Source organism: Balaenoptera physalus (genome assembly GCF_965194825.1).
Source record: "Balaenoptera physalus genome assembly, chromosome: 12".
Taxonomy (NCBI): Eukaryota; Metazoa; Chordata; class Mammalia; order Artiodactyla; family Balaenopteridae; genus Balaenoptera; species Balaenoptera physalus.
In genome coordinates, this window is record NC_138897.1 from 77,715,167 (window position 1) to 77,732,815 (window position 17,649).

Here is a 17,649-nt window from a genome sequence, read left to right on the forward strand (position 1 = left end):
CCTTGGGTCTCTGTTTCATTGTCCCCTGCTTGGAGGACCCTCCCCTGATCCCACTAAGGATCAGCTTGCAAGTTCACCCAGCTAAGGTTCATGAACTTATATTCTCAAAAACTCCTTCTTTTCTTCTCTTTCTTTTCTTTCTTCTCTTTTCTTCCCTTCCCCTCTCCTTCCCTTTTCCTTTTCCTTCCTTCCTCCCTTCCTCCTTTCTTTCTCCCTTCCTTCTGTCCTTCCTTCCTTTCTTTCTTTCTCTTTCTTTTTTGCTTTGTAACACTTATCACAAGAATAAGTAAGTAACTTTTGTGTAATTGCTTGTTTAAATAGTTTTTGCCTGTAGATCGTAAGCACCATGAGGCAGGGCCCCCCTTTCTTGTGTTCAGAACCTGAAGCATTTAAGACTCACAATGCATATGACTTCAACACGTAAATGAACTTATTGCTGGCAAATTGAACAAAAGGTAATTATGAAAATAATATTCATTACATGTTAAGTAAAAAAGTGAGGGGTGGAGAAATATGGACAGAAAAAACTGGAATAACATACACCCAAAAGGATAGAAAATTAACTCTGGATAATAGGAGTATGAATCATTTTAATATACTTTTTGGTTGTTTCCATTTTGTGATTTTCCAGTGATGGACATGTATTACTTCTTTAGTAACACAGAATAATAGTTATTCTATTTCTTTAAAAAGTTTTTTCTTTATTTACCAGTGTGTGAAGATGCTGGCTGGTGAGTGGTCTGTGCCTATCTACAAGGCTAGGATAAATGTTCAACAAGAAAAATATGGACCTTTAGGGATTTTTTTTAATTCAGATGTGAAGGGGTCAAAAGTAAGTTTGTGTGCTGGATGCACAGTGAGGCCACACGAACCTAAATGTTGGAGTTTGGAGCAGAGAAAGGTTTATTGCAGGGCCGAGCAAGGAGAACAGGTGGCTTGTGCTCAAAAAAACCCCTGGAACTCCCTGATGGTTTTTCGGGGAAGAGTTTTTATAGGCATAATTTGGGGTGAGGGCTGAAGGGCATGTGACTTTCTTCTGATTGGTTGCTGGTGAGATAGCAGGGTGATGTTCCCAGAATCCTGTGCTCAGCCTGGAGTTGCCATCGTCCACCTGGGTGAGGGCCTTAGTTCCTGCAGAAGAACTCAAAGATATTTTGTTGTGTATAGTCCTTGAGGAGGAACCAGGGCCCTGCTTATAAGCTGCACTGTTTCTTGGCTGCCCCTGCTTTGTTTCTGCATTCCCTCCCTTCCCTAATTAGTATCTGTTGTTTTTTTCTAAATTGGAGTATAGTTGCTTTACAGTGTTTTGCTAGTTTCTGCTGTACAGCAAAGTGAATCAGTTATACGTATACATATATCCACTCTTTTTCAGATTTCCTTCCCATTTAGGTCACCACAGAGCACTGAGTAGAGTTCCCTGTGCTATACGGTAGGTTCTCATTAGTCATCTATTTTATATATAGTAGTGTATATATGTCAGTCCCAATCTCCCTATTGGTCCCATCCTCCCTCCCCCCCTTGGTAATCTTAAGTTTGTTTTCTACATCTGTGACTCTATTTCTGCTTTGCAAATAAGTTCATCTCTACCATTTTTCTAGATTCCACATATAAGCGATACTATACGATATTTGTTTTTCTCTTTCTGACTTACTGATTAGTAACTGTTTGAATCTGCCCTTTCAAACTCAGGGAAGGTCTAGGAGGCTCAAGCCTTTTTCTTACAAAGAAATGGGGGACGCAGAAAGGCTTCTGTACCCAGGACAGCCCTACTCGGTTTCTATAACTGAGCTGGAAATTGAATCCTGGGTTCAAGTCCTAATTCCACCACTTTCCTTTCCTGAGCCTCAGCTTCCTCCACTGTACAATGGGGATAATAAACCTACATCACAGGCAGTCTATGCGAAATGAAGTCATATAGGTCCAGGTGTGTCATTGGGCTACACGGGGCTCCTCAGGTATGACCTTGAGATGGGAGGCAGTGTTCGTGATAGTTAAGAGGGAGCCAGGTGACAGGAGGTGGAGTCCTAGCTCAGCCACCTGCCAGCTCTGTGGTCTTCATGAAAGCAGTCAATCTCTCTAAGCCTTGGTTTTCACGTTTATGAAGGGGGATAACGCTAGTACCAACCTCACAGGGTTATGGTGGGAATTAAATGAGGTCATGATTTTCAGGTGCTCAGCACTATGCCTGACACATGTGCCTTTTGTATTATTATTATTATTTATTCCACGTGTCTCCACTCCCATCCCATTCCCACCCCCATTCTAAGCCAGCTATGCTCACACTCCTAATCCTGACCTACAGACTTTTCTTTGGCCTTTGATTGCAAAACCACCATCAATTCAGCAGGTCCCTGGGGTCCCAGGAAGCCCTTCCAGGCCCTCAACATCATTCTTACTTCATTTTCTCTGCTGAACCCCTGGTAGCCAACCCCCCAGGGGAATCTCAAAGGTCAAAGGCCGGAAAACACCACTCCTAAAAGTGATCAAAGCCATCTTCCTCCTTTCCTTGAATACAGCACTGAAAGGAACGCAGCACGTGGTTGAAAGCCACCGATTAGGTTGTGCTAATTACACCCTGAGGGAACTCAGTCTTGAGGCCCCAGAGCATGAAAGGAATTCTTTCAGCCAGGCTTAACCCAGAGAAAAAAAGTGACTGTGGTGTTGAGTCCGGGGACGTGAGATGCTGGCTGGGGTCAAGAAAAAGAAACTTGTTTGAGAGTTTTTAAAAAACAAGGGGGGCTTCCCTGGTGGCGCAGTGGTTGAGAGTCTGCCTGCCAATGCAGGGGACACGGGTTCGAGCCCTGGTCTGGGAAGATCCCACATGCCGCGGAGCAACTAGGCCCGTGAGCCACAACTACTGAGCCTGCGCATCTGGAGCCTGTGCTCTGCAACAAGAGAGGCCGCGATAGTGAGAGGCCCGCACACCGCGATGAAGAGTGGCTCCCACTTGCTGCAACTAGAGAAAGCCCTCGCACAGAAACGAAGACCCAATACAGCCATAAATAAATTAATTAATTAATTTTTTTAAAAAGTAACAGCTTTATTGAGGTTTCATTACAATTCCTCCATTAAAGTGCAAAATTCAATGGTTTAAAAAAAAAAAAAAGGAAATTCGGGACTTCCCCGGTGGTCCGGTGGGTAAGACTCCACGCCCCCAATGCAGGGGGCCCGGGTTCGATCCCTGGTCGGGGAACTAGATCCCACTTGCATGCCGCAACTAAGAAGTCCGCATGCTGCGATGAAGATCCCTCATGCTGCAACGAAGACCCGGCGCAGCCAAAATAAATAAAATAATAAATAAACATTTAAAAAGTAAAGGAAATTCAAGTTAAAACAAAAAAGGAGGGAAGTGGTTAGGACTCGGCACTTTCACTGCTTGTGGGCCTGAGTTCAATCCCTGGTTGGGGAACTAAGGTCCTGCCAAAAAAAAAAAAGCTTTAAAAAAACACAGAAGTATATCCTTTTTGCCAATCAGATCAACAAAAACAAAGTGGTGGAAACTGCCCTCCGTGGAGAGGGCAGAGGGTACCAGGAGTGGAACTCACCATGGTGAAACCTGTACAGCCTTTCCAATGCAACAGCAACTCCCATCAAAATTCAAAGCCTGCATAACCTTATACCCTCCCAACTCTACTTCTAGAATGTGTCCTTTCTACAGAAACACATGTGCACAAATATGTACGGACAAGAGTGCGCATGAAACAAACGCTCACAAAAAAAGCTGGAAGCAATTAAATGTCCATCAATGGGAAAATGGGTCATATTCTATTGGAATATTAAATATCTCCTTAGAAAATGAGCCAGATCTCCTTGTGCTCACAAGACCTATTGATAAGTGACCAAAAGCAAGTCATAGATCTGTAAGTAAATTATAATAAGTAGTATTAACAAGAAAAGAAATGCAAGACTACATAGAGGCACATGCCCATACTCAGGTATATAAGTGCATAGAAAAACCTGCAAGGGTGTGCTCCAAGCTATTAAGTAGATACCAAGCAGGGACAGGCAGGTGTGTTGCCAGAGCTGCTCCATGTCTTTGCTCAAAACCCATCAGCCTCCGCCTTTAGCAGGAGTGTCCCTGTTCACAGCCTGCCAGCGCCCCCCCTTTAGCAGGAGTTAGCATAAATCTTTAAGTTCAAGGGCCCAGAGATGAGAAAGAAATCTCCCAACAAAGAAATCCAGACAGAACCAGCTGGGACCAAGTTGGCCTCCAATCTGACCTCCAACAGACCCCGAGTCGCATTATATGCTGATTTTACTACATTAGCATATTAAGTGACACACCTACCGGCATCCAGGACTGGACATTAAGGACCAAAAAAGGATAAAAAGGAGGTGGCACCCCACTCCCTCGAAAAAGCCCCGCCCCTTCCCCGGTAGACTAATGCCTGCACCTCCCCATCACTAGCCTCACTCCTCGTTTTGTCTTTACTCTTTAAAATTACATCCCTCTCCCCAGGTGGGCAAGAAGTTGATCTGTGAACTTAGTTCCTGGTTCTCCATTCTTTGACCACTGAATAAAGCTTGTGCTATGTCAATCTCAGCTTCCGTTTCCTTATTCACCTACTCAGACCCTGATGGAAAAAGAACCCTCCCCCACCTAGGCAGAGAGCCCAAGCAGGGGCCATATGACTCAATTCGGTAACAGGAGCACAGAGAATTTTTAGGGAAGTGAACCTATTTTGTATGACACTACAGTGTTGGATACGTGTGCTTATACATTTGTCCAAACACCAGGAGTGAACCCGAATGTAAACTGTGGACTTTGGGTGATGATGTGTCAGTGCAGGTCCACCCGTTGTAACAGCCGTCCCCCTCTGGTAGGGGGTGTTGATGGTGATGCCGAAAACTCGGCCTCTGTGCTCTGGTGCCGAATCAAATCTCGGAGACAGAGTTTTGGGTGAAGTAGAAAAGAATAGCTTTATTGCTTTGCCAGGCAGAGGGGGATACAGCCAGCTCCTGCCCTTGAAAACTGTGTCCCAACGCAGGAGGATTTGGTGACAAGTTCTATAGCAATAGTTCAAGGGTGGGGTTGCTGATAAGAATAGGGTGTGTGAAGGGCCTGCACTCCTTTAATCTGGTCTCAGGTAATCTCTTGATGAGCTTCTCTGGTTCCTTTAATCTGGCCTCAGCTGGTCTTCTCTGGAGGAGAAGAATGCTACCTCTTCCATTTGTTGGGTTTTAGTTCTGTAAGGAGCTCAAAGATGTTGTCATGTGTATCCTTTGAGGCGGAACCAGAACCCTGCCCCAAGGCGGCACTATTGTTTCTTGTCTGCTCCCCCCTTGCCTCTGCATCCCCTCCCTTCCCTGCTTAGCAGCTGTTTGAACCTGCCCTTTGGAACTCAGGGAAGGTCATGGAGGCTGCATAGAAAGGCTCCTGGACCCAGGAGCCCCCCAGGGTCTGGCTCGGTTTCAGTGGCAGAGGCAGCTGTACCTGTGTGGAGGCAAGGAGTGTACGGAAAGTCTCTGTACTTTTCTCTCAGTTTTGCTGTGAGCCTAAAACTCCTCTGAAAAGGAAAGTCTGTTTAAATCTAAATAAATATGAAAATATTTCTAAAAATTGGATACATCTGGAGAGGTGGGAGGGAGGACTTGTATTTTGCATCCTATACAAAAAGGAAAAAAACATCTAAGCAGAAAAAACATAGAAATGAGGAAGGAAAATGGTTTATCAATTGAAAAACTTTTCCCTTCCAATGCCACCTCCCGTAATAAGAAGGTAGATTTAGGTCCCAGTTTTAAATATTTGAAAGGCTTTCAGACATGTGCCTTGCCTTGTCTTCTCTGCCCACTCCCCAAGCCTGCATCTCCCTGGCCTGTGATCCATTAGAGCCTCCCTGTGGGGCTGTGCTATTCACCACAAGGAGCCCCAGACACAGAGAAGGTCTAGGCAGAATTTACAAATGATGCAGTTACAGTCTGGCACGATTTCCCACTTGTGTCTTGTAAATCTTTATTTAAATTTCGTTTCCCTTTAAATTAAGTGCACATTCTCGCTCCTTCCAGATGTTTTTGCGTTGGCTCGTGTAGCCTTTAAGACGTTCTTGGTTGCAAGTGAAAGAACTAAGTTAGCAAAAGGTGGATTTTATTATAAGCCTTCAGTAAATGTTCGTTGTTGCCACTGCCCCTGCTGTTGTTATGAAAGGCAGGACTTGGGTGGGTTTCAGGAACAGCGAAATCCAGGAACTGGTACCTGGATAAATGTCTTTATCTCTGTCTGTTGCTCATCTCTGCTTCTGTTTCAGTAGAGTCTCTTTCACTTGTAAGTGAAACCCAAGTGACCAGCTTTAGCCAAAAAAAGTGGTGTGGTGGTGGGGGGCAGGGGGGGTGCTTATTGTCTCATATAACTGTGGCTTCAGAAACTCCTTCATATAGGTACAAAAACTATATAAGTTAGACTCTCACCCTGCAAACAGAGTGTGGAATCAGTTCTACCCAGCCCACATGAACTAAGAGTGGGAAACAGGTGTTTCTTGCCAAGGCAAATCAGGGTGTTATCCCTAAAAGAGGTGGAAGGGATGCTAGGTAAGAAGAAACAACACACGTGGACCAGGGCTCATCTCTCTGCTCATTCTCTTCCGTTTCTCAGTCTCTCTCATCTCACTCTCTTGCTCTGATAATTGGCTTCTTCAAACACTGATCTTTATGGTGGTAAATATGGCTGCCAACAGATTCCAAATCCACTTGGCCTGACTCTCAATCCCAAGCCCAGAAGTCTCAGTGAAGGGTCTTATATCAGTTATCTACTGCTGCGTAACAAGTTATCCCCTAACTGAGTGGCTTGATACAACAACAACATTTATTATCTCACATAGTTTCTGTGGGTCAGGGATCCAGGGGCAGCTTAGCTGGGTGGTGACGGCTCAGGGTTTCTCATATGCCAGAAATCATCTCCAAGCTTGACTGGGGCTGGAGAATCCATTTCCAAAACAGTTCACTCTAATGGCTGGCAAGTTCATGCTGGTTGTTGCAGCTCCTCACCACATGGGCCTCTCTGCGGGCTGCTTGGGTGTCCTCACAACGTGGCTGTTGGCTTCTCCTGAAGTGAGTGATCCAAGACAGAGAACATCAAGCAGAAACTATCCTTTTTATGATCAGTCTCAGAAGTCACATACCATCATTCTATTCATTAACGGTAAGGCACTAAGTCCAGCCCACATTCATGGGAAGGGAAATAGTTCACCTTTTGAAATAAGGGATGTCAAAGAACTTGTAGATATATATTTAAACAACCACAGCACTGACTAGTCCTTCTTGGGTCAAGCTTTCATCAAGTTTCATCAACTAGGATCAGAGATAGAGTCATGTCATAACATGGTTGCTCCCTCCGCAATCTTGTGGAAATGGATGAGAAAGAAGTTTCTAGAAAGGAGAGTTGCACAACCAGAGAAGAAAGGGCTCTTTTCCTCCAGCTCCAGAGAGAAAAATTCCCAGGGAAGGATTCTGATGGGCTGAGCTTGTATCACATGCCCCTCTCAAGAGCCATCAATCACAGTTGTCAGAGAGGCAGGGTCTGGTGCTAAATAAAGGAATAGAAAAGGAGTCCCAGATGGTCATGCATGATGGTGTCTATACTGCATGACCCTAGACAAGCCACTTAATCTGTTTATGTCTTAGTTTCAACATCTGCTAAATAGGGATTAGAAGGCCTTCTGCATAGACAACTATTATATTAGGTGGTATCTGTAAAGTACAATGGTTAGCCACATGAAAGCCTGTTAAGATCCTTACTGCTGCAGATACCTAAAACTCATCTCAAACTGGCATCTTATCAAAATAATATATAATTGGAAAGTCTCAAGGCCCACTCTTCATTTCTAATTCTCTTAGTCCTTCGTTGACGTCATCCACAAAAGGCTTTCCTCATAAAAGCAAAATAGTTGTAGCAGTTCCAGCCCTCATGTTTGAAACCCACACAATCCACAAAGGAAGAATGTCTTCCTCCCAACATTACAAGCAAGAGTCCTGACATTCACTTTGATGGGACTGACTGAGGTCACATGCCCACCCCTGAATCAACCAGTGTCCAGGAAAATGAAATGGGCCAATCAGCTTAAGCTAATCAAAATCCACCCCCGATGGTTGGAGGTGGAGTCAGTCTCTCAGGAACACAAGGGAGGTAGAACAAAAATCAGGCCCTGTAGGAAAGAGGGTAAGAGAAAAGGGATGTTGTAGGCCAAGGTCAGCTGGCCTGCTAAATCCAGCCCACTGCCTGTTTTTGTAAATGAAATTTTATTGGAACACACCCACAATCATTGATCTACATATTGTCTGACTGCTTTTGTGTTACAATAGCAGGATTGAGCAATTGCCACAGAGCCTAAAATATTTGCAATCGCCTGCAAAGCCTAAAATATTTACTATCAGGCCCCTTACAAAAAAAAAAAAAATTGCAGGCCCCTGCATATAAGCAAACACAATTTCCTTCGCAATAGTACTCAAAATAATATTCTTTTTATTCCCCCCCAATCCCTCCTCTGTTGAGAGACATCATGACAAACCAGCAGAGCAAGCATCTGTAGGCGGGAGAGTCCTCCCAGGGTCCATCAACTCTCACCCCATTGCCAACGACTAAACACAGAAGCCTGCGAATTCACATCAGGCAGAGGACTGGGTTGTGAAGCGCTTTCACGGCCGCTGGAGCGTAAGGGCTCCAACTCCATTACCCATCGCGGAACTTCACCAGTCAAAGGTCAACGGTGAGCAGCCTCGATGGTGCTGGCAGCCCAGGGGCTGCGGATTCCGGTTTTTCCTCTATGATAAATGAGGAGCAATCTCCAGGAGCTCTAGCCTGGAAGACAGCCCTAGTTAAATTACTTTATCGCCCAGCTGAGAGATGGCCGGCCTGCAGGAGACGTACTCGGGCGGCACGCTAGCATGCTAACTAGAATCAGCATCAGCACCCAGGCGCTTCCTTAGAGCAACAGAATCCTCCCTCCTCCTTCCCCGCAAAGAGTGGAAGAACTCCACACTGGGCTGGACCTGTGGAAGCTGCTCTCCCTTGCCATTTCTACTGCAAAGAAGACGGGGTGTCTGCATAGTCATTGCTCGCCTTACATGCACACGTCCAGTAAGATCACTGCCTTCAAGCTTGTCAAGTGGCAGAGAACTTGAACTTCATGGCATCCTTGCAGACGCCCGAAATGCTGGTATATCAAGCTTAGAAGAAAGCTTAGAGCTGCAGCTAAGTGCACAGGCATCAGAGAGGGAGGCAGAACAGGGTTCAAATCCCAGCTCCTCAGTCTACCTATCATGGGCAAGTGTCTTTATCTGGGATCCCACAGCAACTTACTCTGAGACAAGGGTTCAAGTGCAAGTAGCTGATTTGGGAGATGACCTCGTGAAGCGCCAGCAGGGGGTTGGGGAAGAAAAGGAGCCAACACAGGGTGTGTATCAAGGAAGTCACCAAGGTAGCTCATCCAAGGAGCAAGATGGCAACTCCTATAGGTCATTATTCGAGGGCTGCCCCCTGGGGGCATTAACTCCCTGGCACTTGTGGCCTGCTGTGCCTGGGGACGCTGGTGGTTCAGTGAGAGCCTTCAGGCAAAGAGCTGCCCATGCTGGGGTTGGAAGACCAGTCCACGAACCCTGACATGGTAAGACCATGTCAGGGTATGTAGAGTGGCACCAGCAACATTTGCTACAGCAAGCAACCTAGCCTCTCTGAGACTCAGTTTCCTCACTGATAAAATGCAATAATGTCGAATACCCTGGGGTTGCTTTGAGGGGTAAAGACAATACCGTAAATTAAACTATTCAGTACGGTGCCTGGCACTAGTAAATATTCAGTAAATGATAGCTATGTTTACAAGACCCAGCCTGAAAAATCAAATATACAATGAATGTTATGCTCATGTTTTTAATCCACTCTGAGCCCCATCCTGTGGAGTTGGTAAGAAATTCAATCTCCATATTTTGGGGTGGTTCTTCCACCTCAAAAGGTCACATTGGAATCTGAGAGGCTTAACACAGGGCTCAGGAAACAAAGGATGGGCCTCTGGTCTTCAGTCCCCTACGTGTCCCTGATGGGCTATCATCCAACTCTTACAGAATCAATTAAGCTTGGCTGTAGGAACCGAGAGCCCCAATATCCAGGGTCCATCTTCCTTCAGTGTACTGCGGCCATTCCACACCTCCCCATCCTGACCCCCAGTGGGGCTCCAGCCATCTCCCCAGGATCCCGTGTAGGATCACGGTACCTACAGAGCTCCAACCAACACCTTTCTGGTGTTGAGGAACCTCCCTCCCACTCTCACTGCTTCTGCCTTTTCCCCACACCTCAGAGTCATCTCCTTCTCTCCCTTTTTGAGACCTCAGCCAAGAGCTGCCAGCCGAAGGACAAACAGAATGGACCGAGTTTCCTCCCTGAGATAACGATTGCCTTCTTGGAATGGGCTGCCAGCATCATCTGAGCTGCCCATCCTTGACCTATAAGTGGTGACGGTCTGTGACAGGCAACGGCATCAGAGCCCCGCACTCTCCTACAGCATCCCTGAAAGCTCTCATCAGCCCAGTTCCTCTGCCTGATGTGGATTCACAGACTTTGTATGTAGGTCACTGGCTATGGAGTAGGTTTTGACTCTCTCTGGGACAGTTCTGCCTGCAGACGACCGCTCTTCCACCTTGTCACAACACAGAAGACACAAGACAGAATGTCTAACAAGACAGAAGAGGAGAGAGAGAAGGAAACGAACCTCTACTGAGCATCTGTAGTAGCGGAAATTGCATGTCTGCCTACCTAGTGCCCATTCTCTTTCCCCCTTTCCTAACAGTTTCCGGCACAGAGGAGAATTTACAAATTACTCTCATGATTCTTTTCCTGTAGCAAAACAAAACAAATTAATACCTCAATGAATTATCCTGCCTCATAAAATTTTGTGCTAAATCCACTATCGTCTCATACCAAATTCTAATACAAGCTAGTAGCAAGAGCCAGTGATCTAGCAGGAAAATGATGGAAGAAAAAGCCAAAACTATAAATTCTATTCATTCAGGATTTGGTTGTTTTTTTTCTAAGAATTGGAAACAAGTTAATTTCTGTAGAGGGGAGTGTCTGGTATACAGTAAGTGCTCAATACCTGTTAGGCTCAACGGAGTGGATACATATGCCATTCTAAAGACACGACCCCACTTTGAGAAACAGAGTTGTATTATTTCTCTGAGAGTGGCCAGATCCTGGCTTCTCCAAACAAAGAAAATAATTTGTTTTCCCAAGGGGATGGGAGAGTGATCCAGGAAAATACCACCTTGCCTTTTCCCCGTCAAAGGTATCAAATGCATGAAAATTTAATACAGATAATTTGCATCCATTGGGGATTTCTAGCATTTCAAAGTGGTTTCACCTCAGTTGCTACATTATGCAAGACTGCAAGTGTCAGAAAACCAACTCAAAGTGATTAAGCTTAAAGGGGAATTTACTGTCTGGTATAACTTGGAAGTTCAAGTGTGGCTTGATCCAGGTACTTACAAGACAGCATCAAGACGTGGTTCTTTTCTATTTGTGACCTTAGGGAGGTGTTTACCCCAGCATAACCAAATGACTGACAGAAGCTCCTTGCTTACAATCCCACCAGCTAGGGACCCAAGAAGAAAAAGAATGCCTCTGTGTCAGTAACTCTCTTAGAAGTCCTGGAATTCACTCTGATTGGACCAGCTCTGCGGTCACAGGCCTTACCTGAACCAGTCATTGTGCTGGGGGATGCAATAAGTGCTCCGATTGGCCTGGCCTGCCATTGCCTATCCAAGAACCTGGAATGGGGCTAATCCAGACCCCAATAATTCAGAGCAGAGATGGCTCCCCATGATAAATCAGAGTGATGTTACCAGAAGAGGGGAAATGTATGCCAGGCAGGCATGCACAACTGATGCCCCTGCAGGATCCCCAGCTATCATCTGATTCCCACGGGGATCTATGATCCCCAAAATGATCGTTTGGGATTTTACTCTTTTTTAAACTCAAATTCATACACCCTAGTTGTAATAATAACTTTCATTTTACAGATGGAAAAACTGAGGTTCAGATGGGTCTAGTAACACTCAAATTCTCAGCCTGTCTGACTCCAAAGTGGGGGTCCTTAAACCGCTGAGCAGATCTGCCCACTCTCTTTTCTTACAAAGTCCATTTACGGGCCCAGGGGTCATTTTCAGGCTTGTCCAGACTCTTCTACTGCATATATAAACCAAAGGAACCAAACCTAGGTCCCACAGCCCAGGGAAAGCAAACTTCAGGAGCCTGTTTACAGCAGCCCAGATGGGGAACTGATCACTGAGGCAGTAGTTCTGTGTTGGGCTAATGCAAGAGTCACCTGGGCACTTTGAAAAAGGTGACCCCTGAGCTCTACCCCACACACCTGTGAAATCATGCTCTCTTAGGCTGTGACATCCAGCCTCCAAGATGGTCCCCTGTGATTCCTGCCTCCCAGTGAATTCCTGGTATTCACATCCTTGTGTGTAGCCCCCTTCCACCTTGAATAGGCCTGACCTTTTATCTTAGATCAGGCTGCTATAACAAAAATACCATAGACTGGGTGATATAAACAGCAAACACTTGTTTCTCACAGTTCCAGAGGCTGGGAAGTCCAAGATCAAGGTGTCAGGTCTCACTTCCTGGATCACAGACCGCTGTCTTTTTGCTGTGTTCTCATCTGGCAGAAAGGAGCAAGGGAACCCTCTGGGGTCCCTTTTATAAGGGCACTAATCCCATTCATGAGGGCTACACCCTCATGTCCTAATCACCTCCCAAAGGCCCCACCTCCTAATACCATCACACTGGGGATTAGGGTTTCAATATATGAATTTGGGGGGATGCAATCATTCAGTCCATAACATCTGTGTAACCAGTAGGCTATTGTGGAAGTAATGGAGTGACTTCTGAGGTGAGGTCATAAAAGACATTGCATCTTCTGCCTTGCTGTCTCTTGGATCAATTGTTCTGGGGGGAAGTCAGCTGCCACATCACAAGGATTCTCAAGCAGCCTTGTGGAGGCTTCCACATGCTGAGAAACTGAGTTCTGCCAAGAGCCAGCAGAGACTTGACAGCCATGGAGAGACACCTTGGAAATGCATCCTCCAGCCCTAGCCAAGCTCTGACCCACACCTTGACTGCAACCTCATGTGAGAGCCCAAGCCAGAACCAACCAGCTAAGACACTCCCTAATTCCTGACCCTCAAAAACTATGTGAGGCAAAAATTCATTGTTGTTGTTTTAAGCCATTAGGTTTGGGGGTAATTTGTTATGCAGCAGTAGATAGCTATTGCACAGAGTAAGCCTGGGAATCTACCTTTTTTAAAGCCTCCTGAGTGAGTTAGATGCATACTTCAGTCCTCTGGCCCTCAATCCCCAGCTCTTGGGGAGCAAATGTCTGGATAAGAAAACACACCCCATCTATCAAGAGCAAACAAGCACACTGGAGCAGCCCAACTCTCAAGTTTGGAGAATGTACCCAGCCTGCCAGGGTACAGTCTGCTAACACACACAGCTGGCTTTGAATCCTCTTTAAAATAGTTAACAGTTCCGTCTGCAGCTTCAACATTTGGGCTTTTAGCACCTCCCCAAGGACGACAGACAGGTATTTTTCTTTTCTGCTCACCAACTGCTCACACCCAGAATCAAGAGGTGGTCTTTCTCAAAGGTAAACTCCAGGCTCCTTCCTGGAAAGCAGGAAATGCATATAATGTATTAAGTGAAGGTTTTCCAAGCTTTGATTTTTAGAAACGTGCGAGTTGATTCTACTCCAGGAACACTATTAAATATGCATTTATATTTTTCATTAATTCAGCAATATTTACTGAGCACCTACTACATGCCAGACATTCCTATAGGTGCTGAGGAAGTGAGGGCAGCAAAAGGAAGCCAAAACTCTATAAGTATCACACTCTAGTGCACATGTGCATAGAATAAAGCCTAAAGAAGATTTTTTTTAAGTGATAATGGTTACCCGGAGGATTGAGGTAATAGCAGATCTTTATTTTTTTACATTTTGTGTTGTTTAAAGTATTTCCATTTGGAAAAAAAATAGTTTGAAAGAATATAGTTGTGGGCAAATGCCCACATGAAAAGAACAGAAGAATATGCAAAGTCCAGTATTTTCGGTAAATATATACGTAGTGTGTATGTGTGTATGTGTGTGTGTGTTGCTAGTGTAATTTTTGATTGGAGAAATTCTAGAGGAATTTTGTATTTAATTTTCTTTTTGCCCTTCTGTGTTTTCCAAGTGTTATGCATTGAGCACACACAACCTTTTATATATGGGGGGGGGAATATTATTTAACAACCCGTACTTGCTACCTAGCCCTAAGTTCTTCTATCCCTTGTTTTATCAGAATCCCTGAAATTTCTCCATTCGAGTCACTCATTTGATTCAACATTGTGTTCCCGGAGGCTCCTGTTAGAATACTTAGGACGAATAGCATACTGATTTCTCATCACCTGTGAAATGGAAACATGGACAAGGGAGTCCAAAAATGAACTGTTGTTTTGGGGGAGCGTGTCCTCCCTGGCTTGGGGAGAGACAGACAGGTAGGGCAGGTGATGGGCGAAGTCTGGACCAGTGTGGAATCCCTGTGGCGAATGAGGGCCCTCGGCTCTGACAGAGGGAAGGAGGTGGCCAGACAAGAGGTGGGAAGAGGGACGCACCCCCATCCATCCACACCCCTCCACCTACCCCCACATCTCAACACCCCTCCACCTACCCCCACATCTCAACACCCCTCCACCTACCCCCACATCTCAACACCCCTCCACCTACCCCCACATCTCAACACCTAACAGTTATTCTGGAGGTGACGTCAGAGCTAATGAACAGACTAACGAACAACCTGTTTGCTGAGGGAGAAGGAAACTTATTTGTAAGAGGGTTTGTCCGTAGCAAACAGCTCTGCCCAAGTTGCAGCAGCTCCATCTGGTAGTAACATCACTCTCGCCCGTCACAGCTGCCAGAGCTGGACGTTACAGCATCACCCAAAGCACTTGCTCACCCATCGCTCCCTCACTATAGCGGCGGAATTGACAACCGGGGGGACGGAGAGTGGTCACAGGAGGACACTCGATGACCACTTATCTCCAGGCTGTCAGCCAGCCTTGACCTGACCAGCTGGAGCAGGGGGATATTAACGTGTTGGGTGGTGATGATCTCGGGTGGCCTCGGCCGGCAGTGGCTTGAAGCAGGGTTTCGGTTCCCGGCCAGAGATTGAGGTCAGGCCGAGGTGGTGAAAGTAACCACTAGACCAGGGGTCAGTGACAAGGCCCTGGCCCTTCGGCTTTTGCAGAAAAGGATTCCCACAAAGGCAGAAAGTAGTGAAACAAGTAAAGTGTTTATTAGGAGGCGAAAGAGTACAGTACGTGTGGGCACACGGGTGGGCTCAGAGAGGGAGTCACGCCCTCGGGTAGTTTAAATCACTTTCACGGGGAATTTCTTCTGGGTTTCCTTTGGCCAGTCATTTTGATTTGCCTGGTTCTGAGTCCGTATTTGGTTTATCTCAGGATCCTCCCATGTGTACATGTGCATCTCTTCGCCAAGATGGATTCCAGTGAAGAGGCCTATGGGTAGCTTGACATCACTCCCCTTTGACCTCCAAGGAGCTTTTTAGTCAGGAAGGGCTCCTTGACTTCAAGAATGAGGAATATGTGGCCTCTTACCTCTTATCTGGGCAGGGCTCAGCCTCCTCTCCTATCTTCTTCTTGGAGTATCAGTCCACAGCTGCTCACCCTGGGGCCCATCCATCTCCTGCCTCAGTGGGACTGTTTTATGTTCAATACGAACCTCCAACGTTGAGGTATCCATTAATTACTGACTGCATCAAGGCTCCTGTTTTATTAAACTTTTACAAACCATCCGAGAAAGGAGATATTGAGCTAAAAATTTCACTCATCTTTCATTCTTGCATCCAGTATCTTTTCGAAATACTTACCAGGGACCGGGGTTCACATTCAAAATTCCTTGGAGCTTTAACGAATCTGAGAACATCTTGAACTTTCGAGAATACACATTTGATTTTTTAATTGTGAAAGTAACACCTGCTCATTGTCATGTGCTAGAAATTTAAAGAAAAAGTCAATAATCTCCCCCACTCCATTCTCCAAGCCCACCCTTGTGAAGTTGCCAACGTTAACAGATTATTGTAGAGTTCCCTTCTCTGTGCCTGTTTTACTTACAAAAAAGAATCATACTATACACATGATTCTACAACTTGCCTTTTTTTCACTTCATTATGTATTAAGGATGTTCCATCAGGGTGACACAGAGATTGACCTTATCCTTTTTCATAGCTGCATAGTATTCCATAGTGTGGATGTGATATGGTTTATTGGACAAGTCTAGACTGATGGGCAGTTAGGATGTCTCCAGATGAGGAGAAGATTCATTAAACATCCTTGGACATAATCATGATTTCACGGATGTCTAAAAAGAGGTTCCCCAGGTGGGACTGCTGAGTCCCAAGTGTACACGTCTCACAGTGACAGAGGGGCCCTCGATGCCCCAGCTCATGGGAAATTTCCTGGGGGCTCTGGTCAGTTGCCCCTAGTTAGGGAACAAGATTACCATTCTCTCCCTCTCCCCACAAGGTTTCCAAGCTCCCTGCCCTCTCTTTAGGGGGCTGGAGAATTGCCAGAATAATTGTATGGCAAATTATTCCCAAAGGATGGGTCAGAAGGTCAGTCCCCCCTACCAGGACTGCTCACCACTCAGCCCCTGGCCCTCTTCTCCCTGGTCATCATGGTGGAAGCGCTCCTCCCTTCCAGTGGCCTCCACGCAGGCCCTTCCGCTCAGGAAGGCTCTCAGAATATCCTCTCCTTCTCCCCAGTGTCTTCACACATTCTTTGAGCCTGGGGATGGGCAGGAAGCATCCACCTATCACTCCACTTTGGTGCCAGCTGACAGGGGAGAAAAGAGTCCTCAGAACCACAGTGAGAAAAAAGAGGGAAGAGAAGGGCCGGCCAGCAAAGAGATGCAGACTTCTTGCTGCAGTCTCACCACACGCATGTCTGTCTCACTGCTTTCCACACTCCAGAAGTTCACGGTACCTGAACTCAAGTTATCCTCGAAGCCTCGCTCTGCTCGACACTGTGATCCTGCGTCTTTCACAGGGAAGACACGGGGGCCGAGGCGGGGAGGGGTCGTGGTTCAGCCGATATCCCTTAACAAGTCATAGCAGAGGCAGGGCTACAACCCGGACCTCTGACATCAGTTCCCTCGCGTCTTCGTTACGGTCCGTTCCTCCCGCCCTCTCGGGAATCTGAGGCGTGATAATATTAATCATGATAGAAAGGCTAATATTAAAATAGAATTGGGTCTAAATGAAGACAGACAAGTTCAAATCTGTCACCCTTACCCCAATCCAATCAACCTGTCAGCAAGTCTCGTTGGCTGTTCCTTCATGATACATTGGGAATCCAGCTCTTCCTTTCGACTGAGGCCACCTGGGGCCAAGGCGCCGGGAATTCTGCAGCCACCTCCTCCCTCTCTCCCAGCTTCCACCCTCGCTCCTCCCCAGGCCAGTCAGTGACACACAGCAGCCAGAGTCCTCTGTTTAAAGTATAAATTGGATCATGTGTCTGTCCCCGGCTTGGAGCCTCCAGCGAATGACTTCTGGCTGCACTTAAAATAAAACCCTCATTTCTCACCCTGGTCTGCAGGGCAGGATGTGATC

General features: G+C 46.2%; 1 protein-coding gene across 2 annotated transcripts in view; it reads right to left on the reverse strand.

The window, feature by feature from the left end:
- Nucleotides 1–6,431: 6,431 nt before the first annotated feature.
- The window catches only part of SART3 (spliceosome associated factor 3, U4/U6 recycling protein), a 91,553-nt gene continuing 80,335 nt past the window's right edge, over nt 6,432–17,649 (reverse strand). The window contains exon 20 of one of the 2 annotated variants that reach the window (XM_082417414.1): nt 6,432–7,039. In XM_082417414.1, the coding sequence (XP_082273540.1) occupies nt 6,940–7,039 (100 nt within the window). In that variant the 3' untranslated portion in view covers nt 6,432–6,939. Of the gene's footprint in view, nt 7,040–7,470; nt 7,520–17,649 lie in introns of those variants that run through there. The other variant, XM_082417415.1, reaches the window with a different exon arrangement.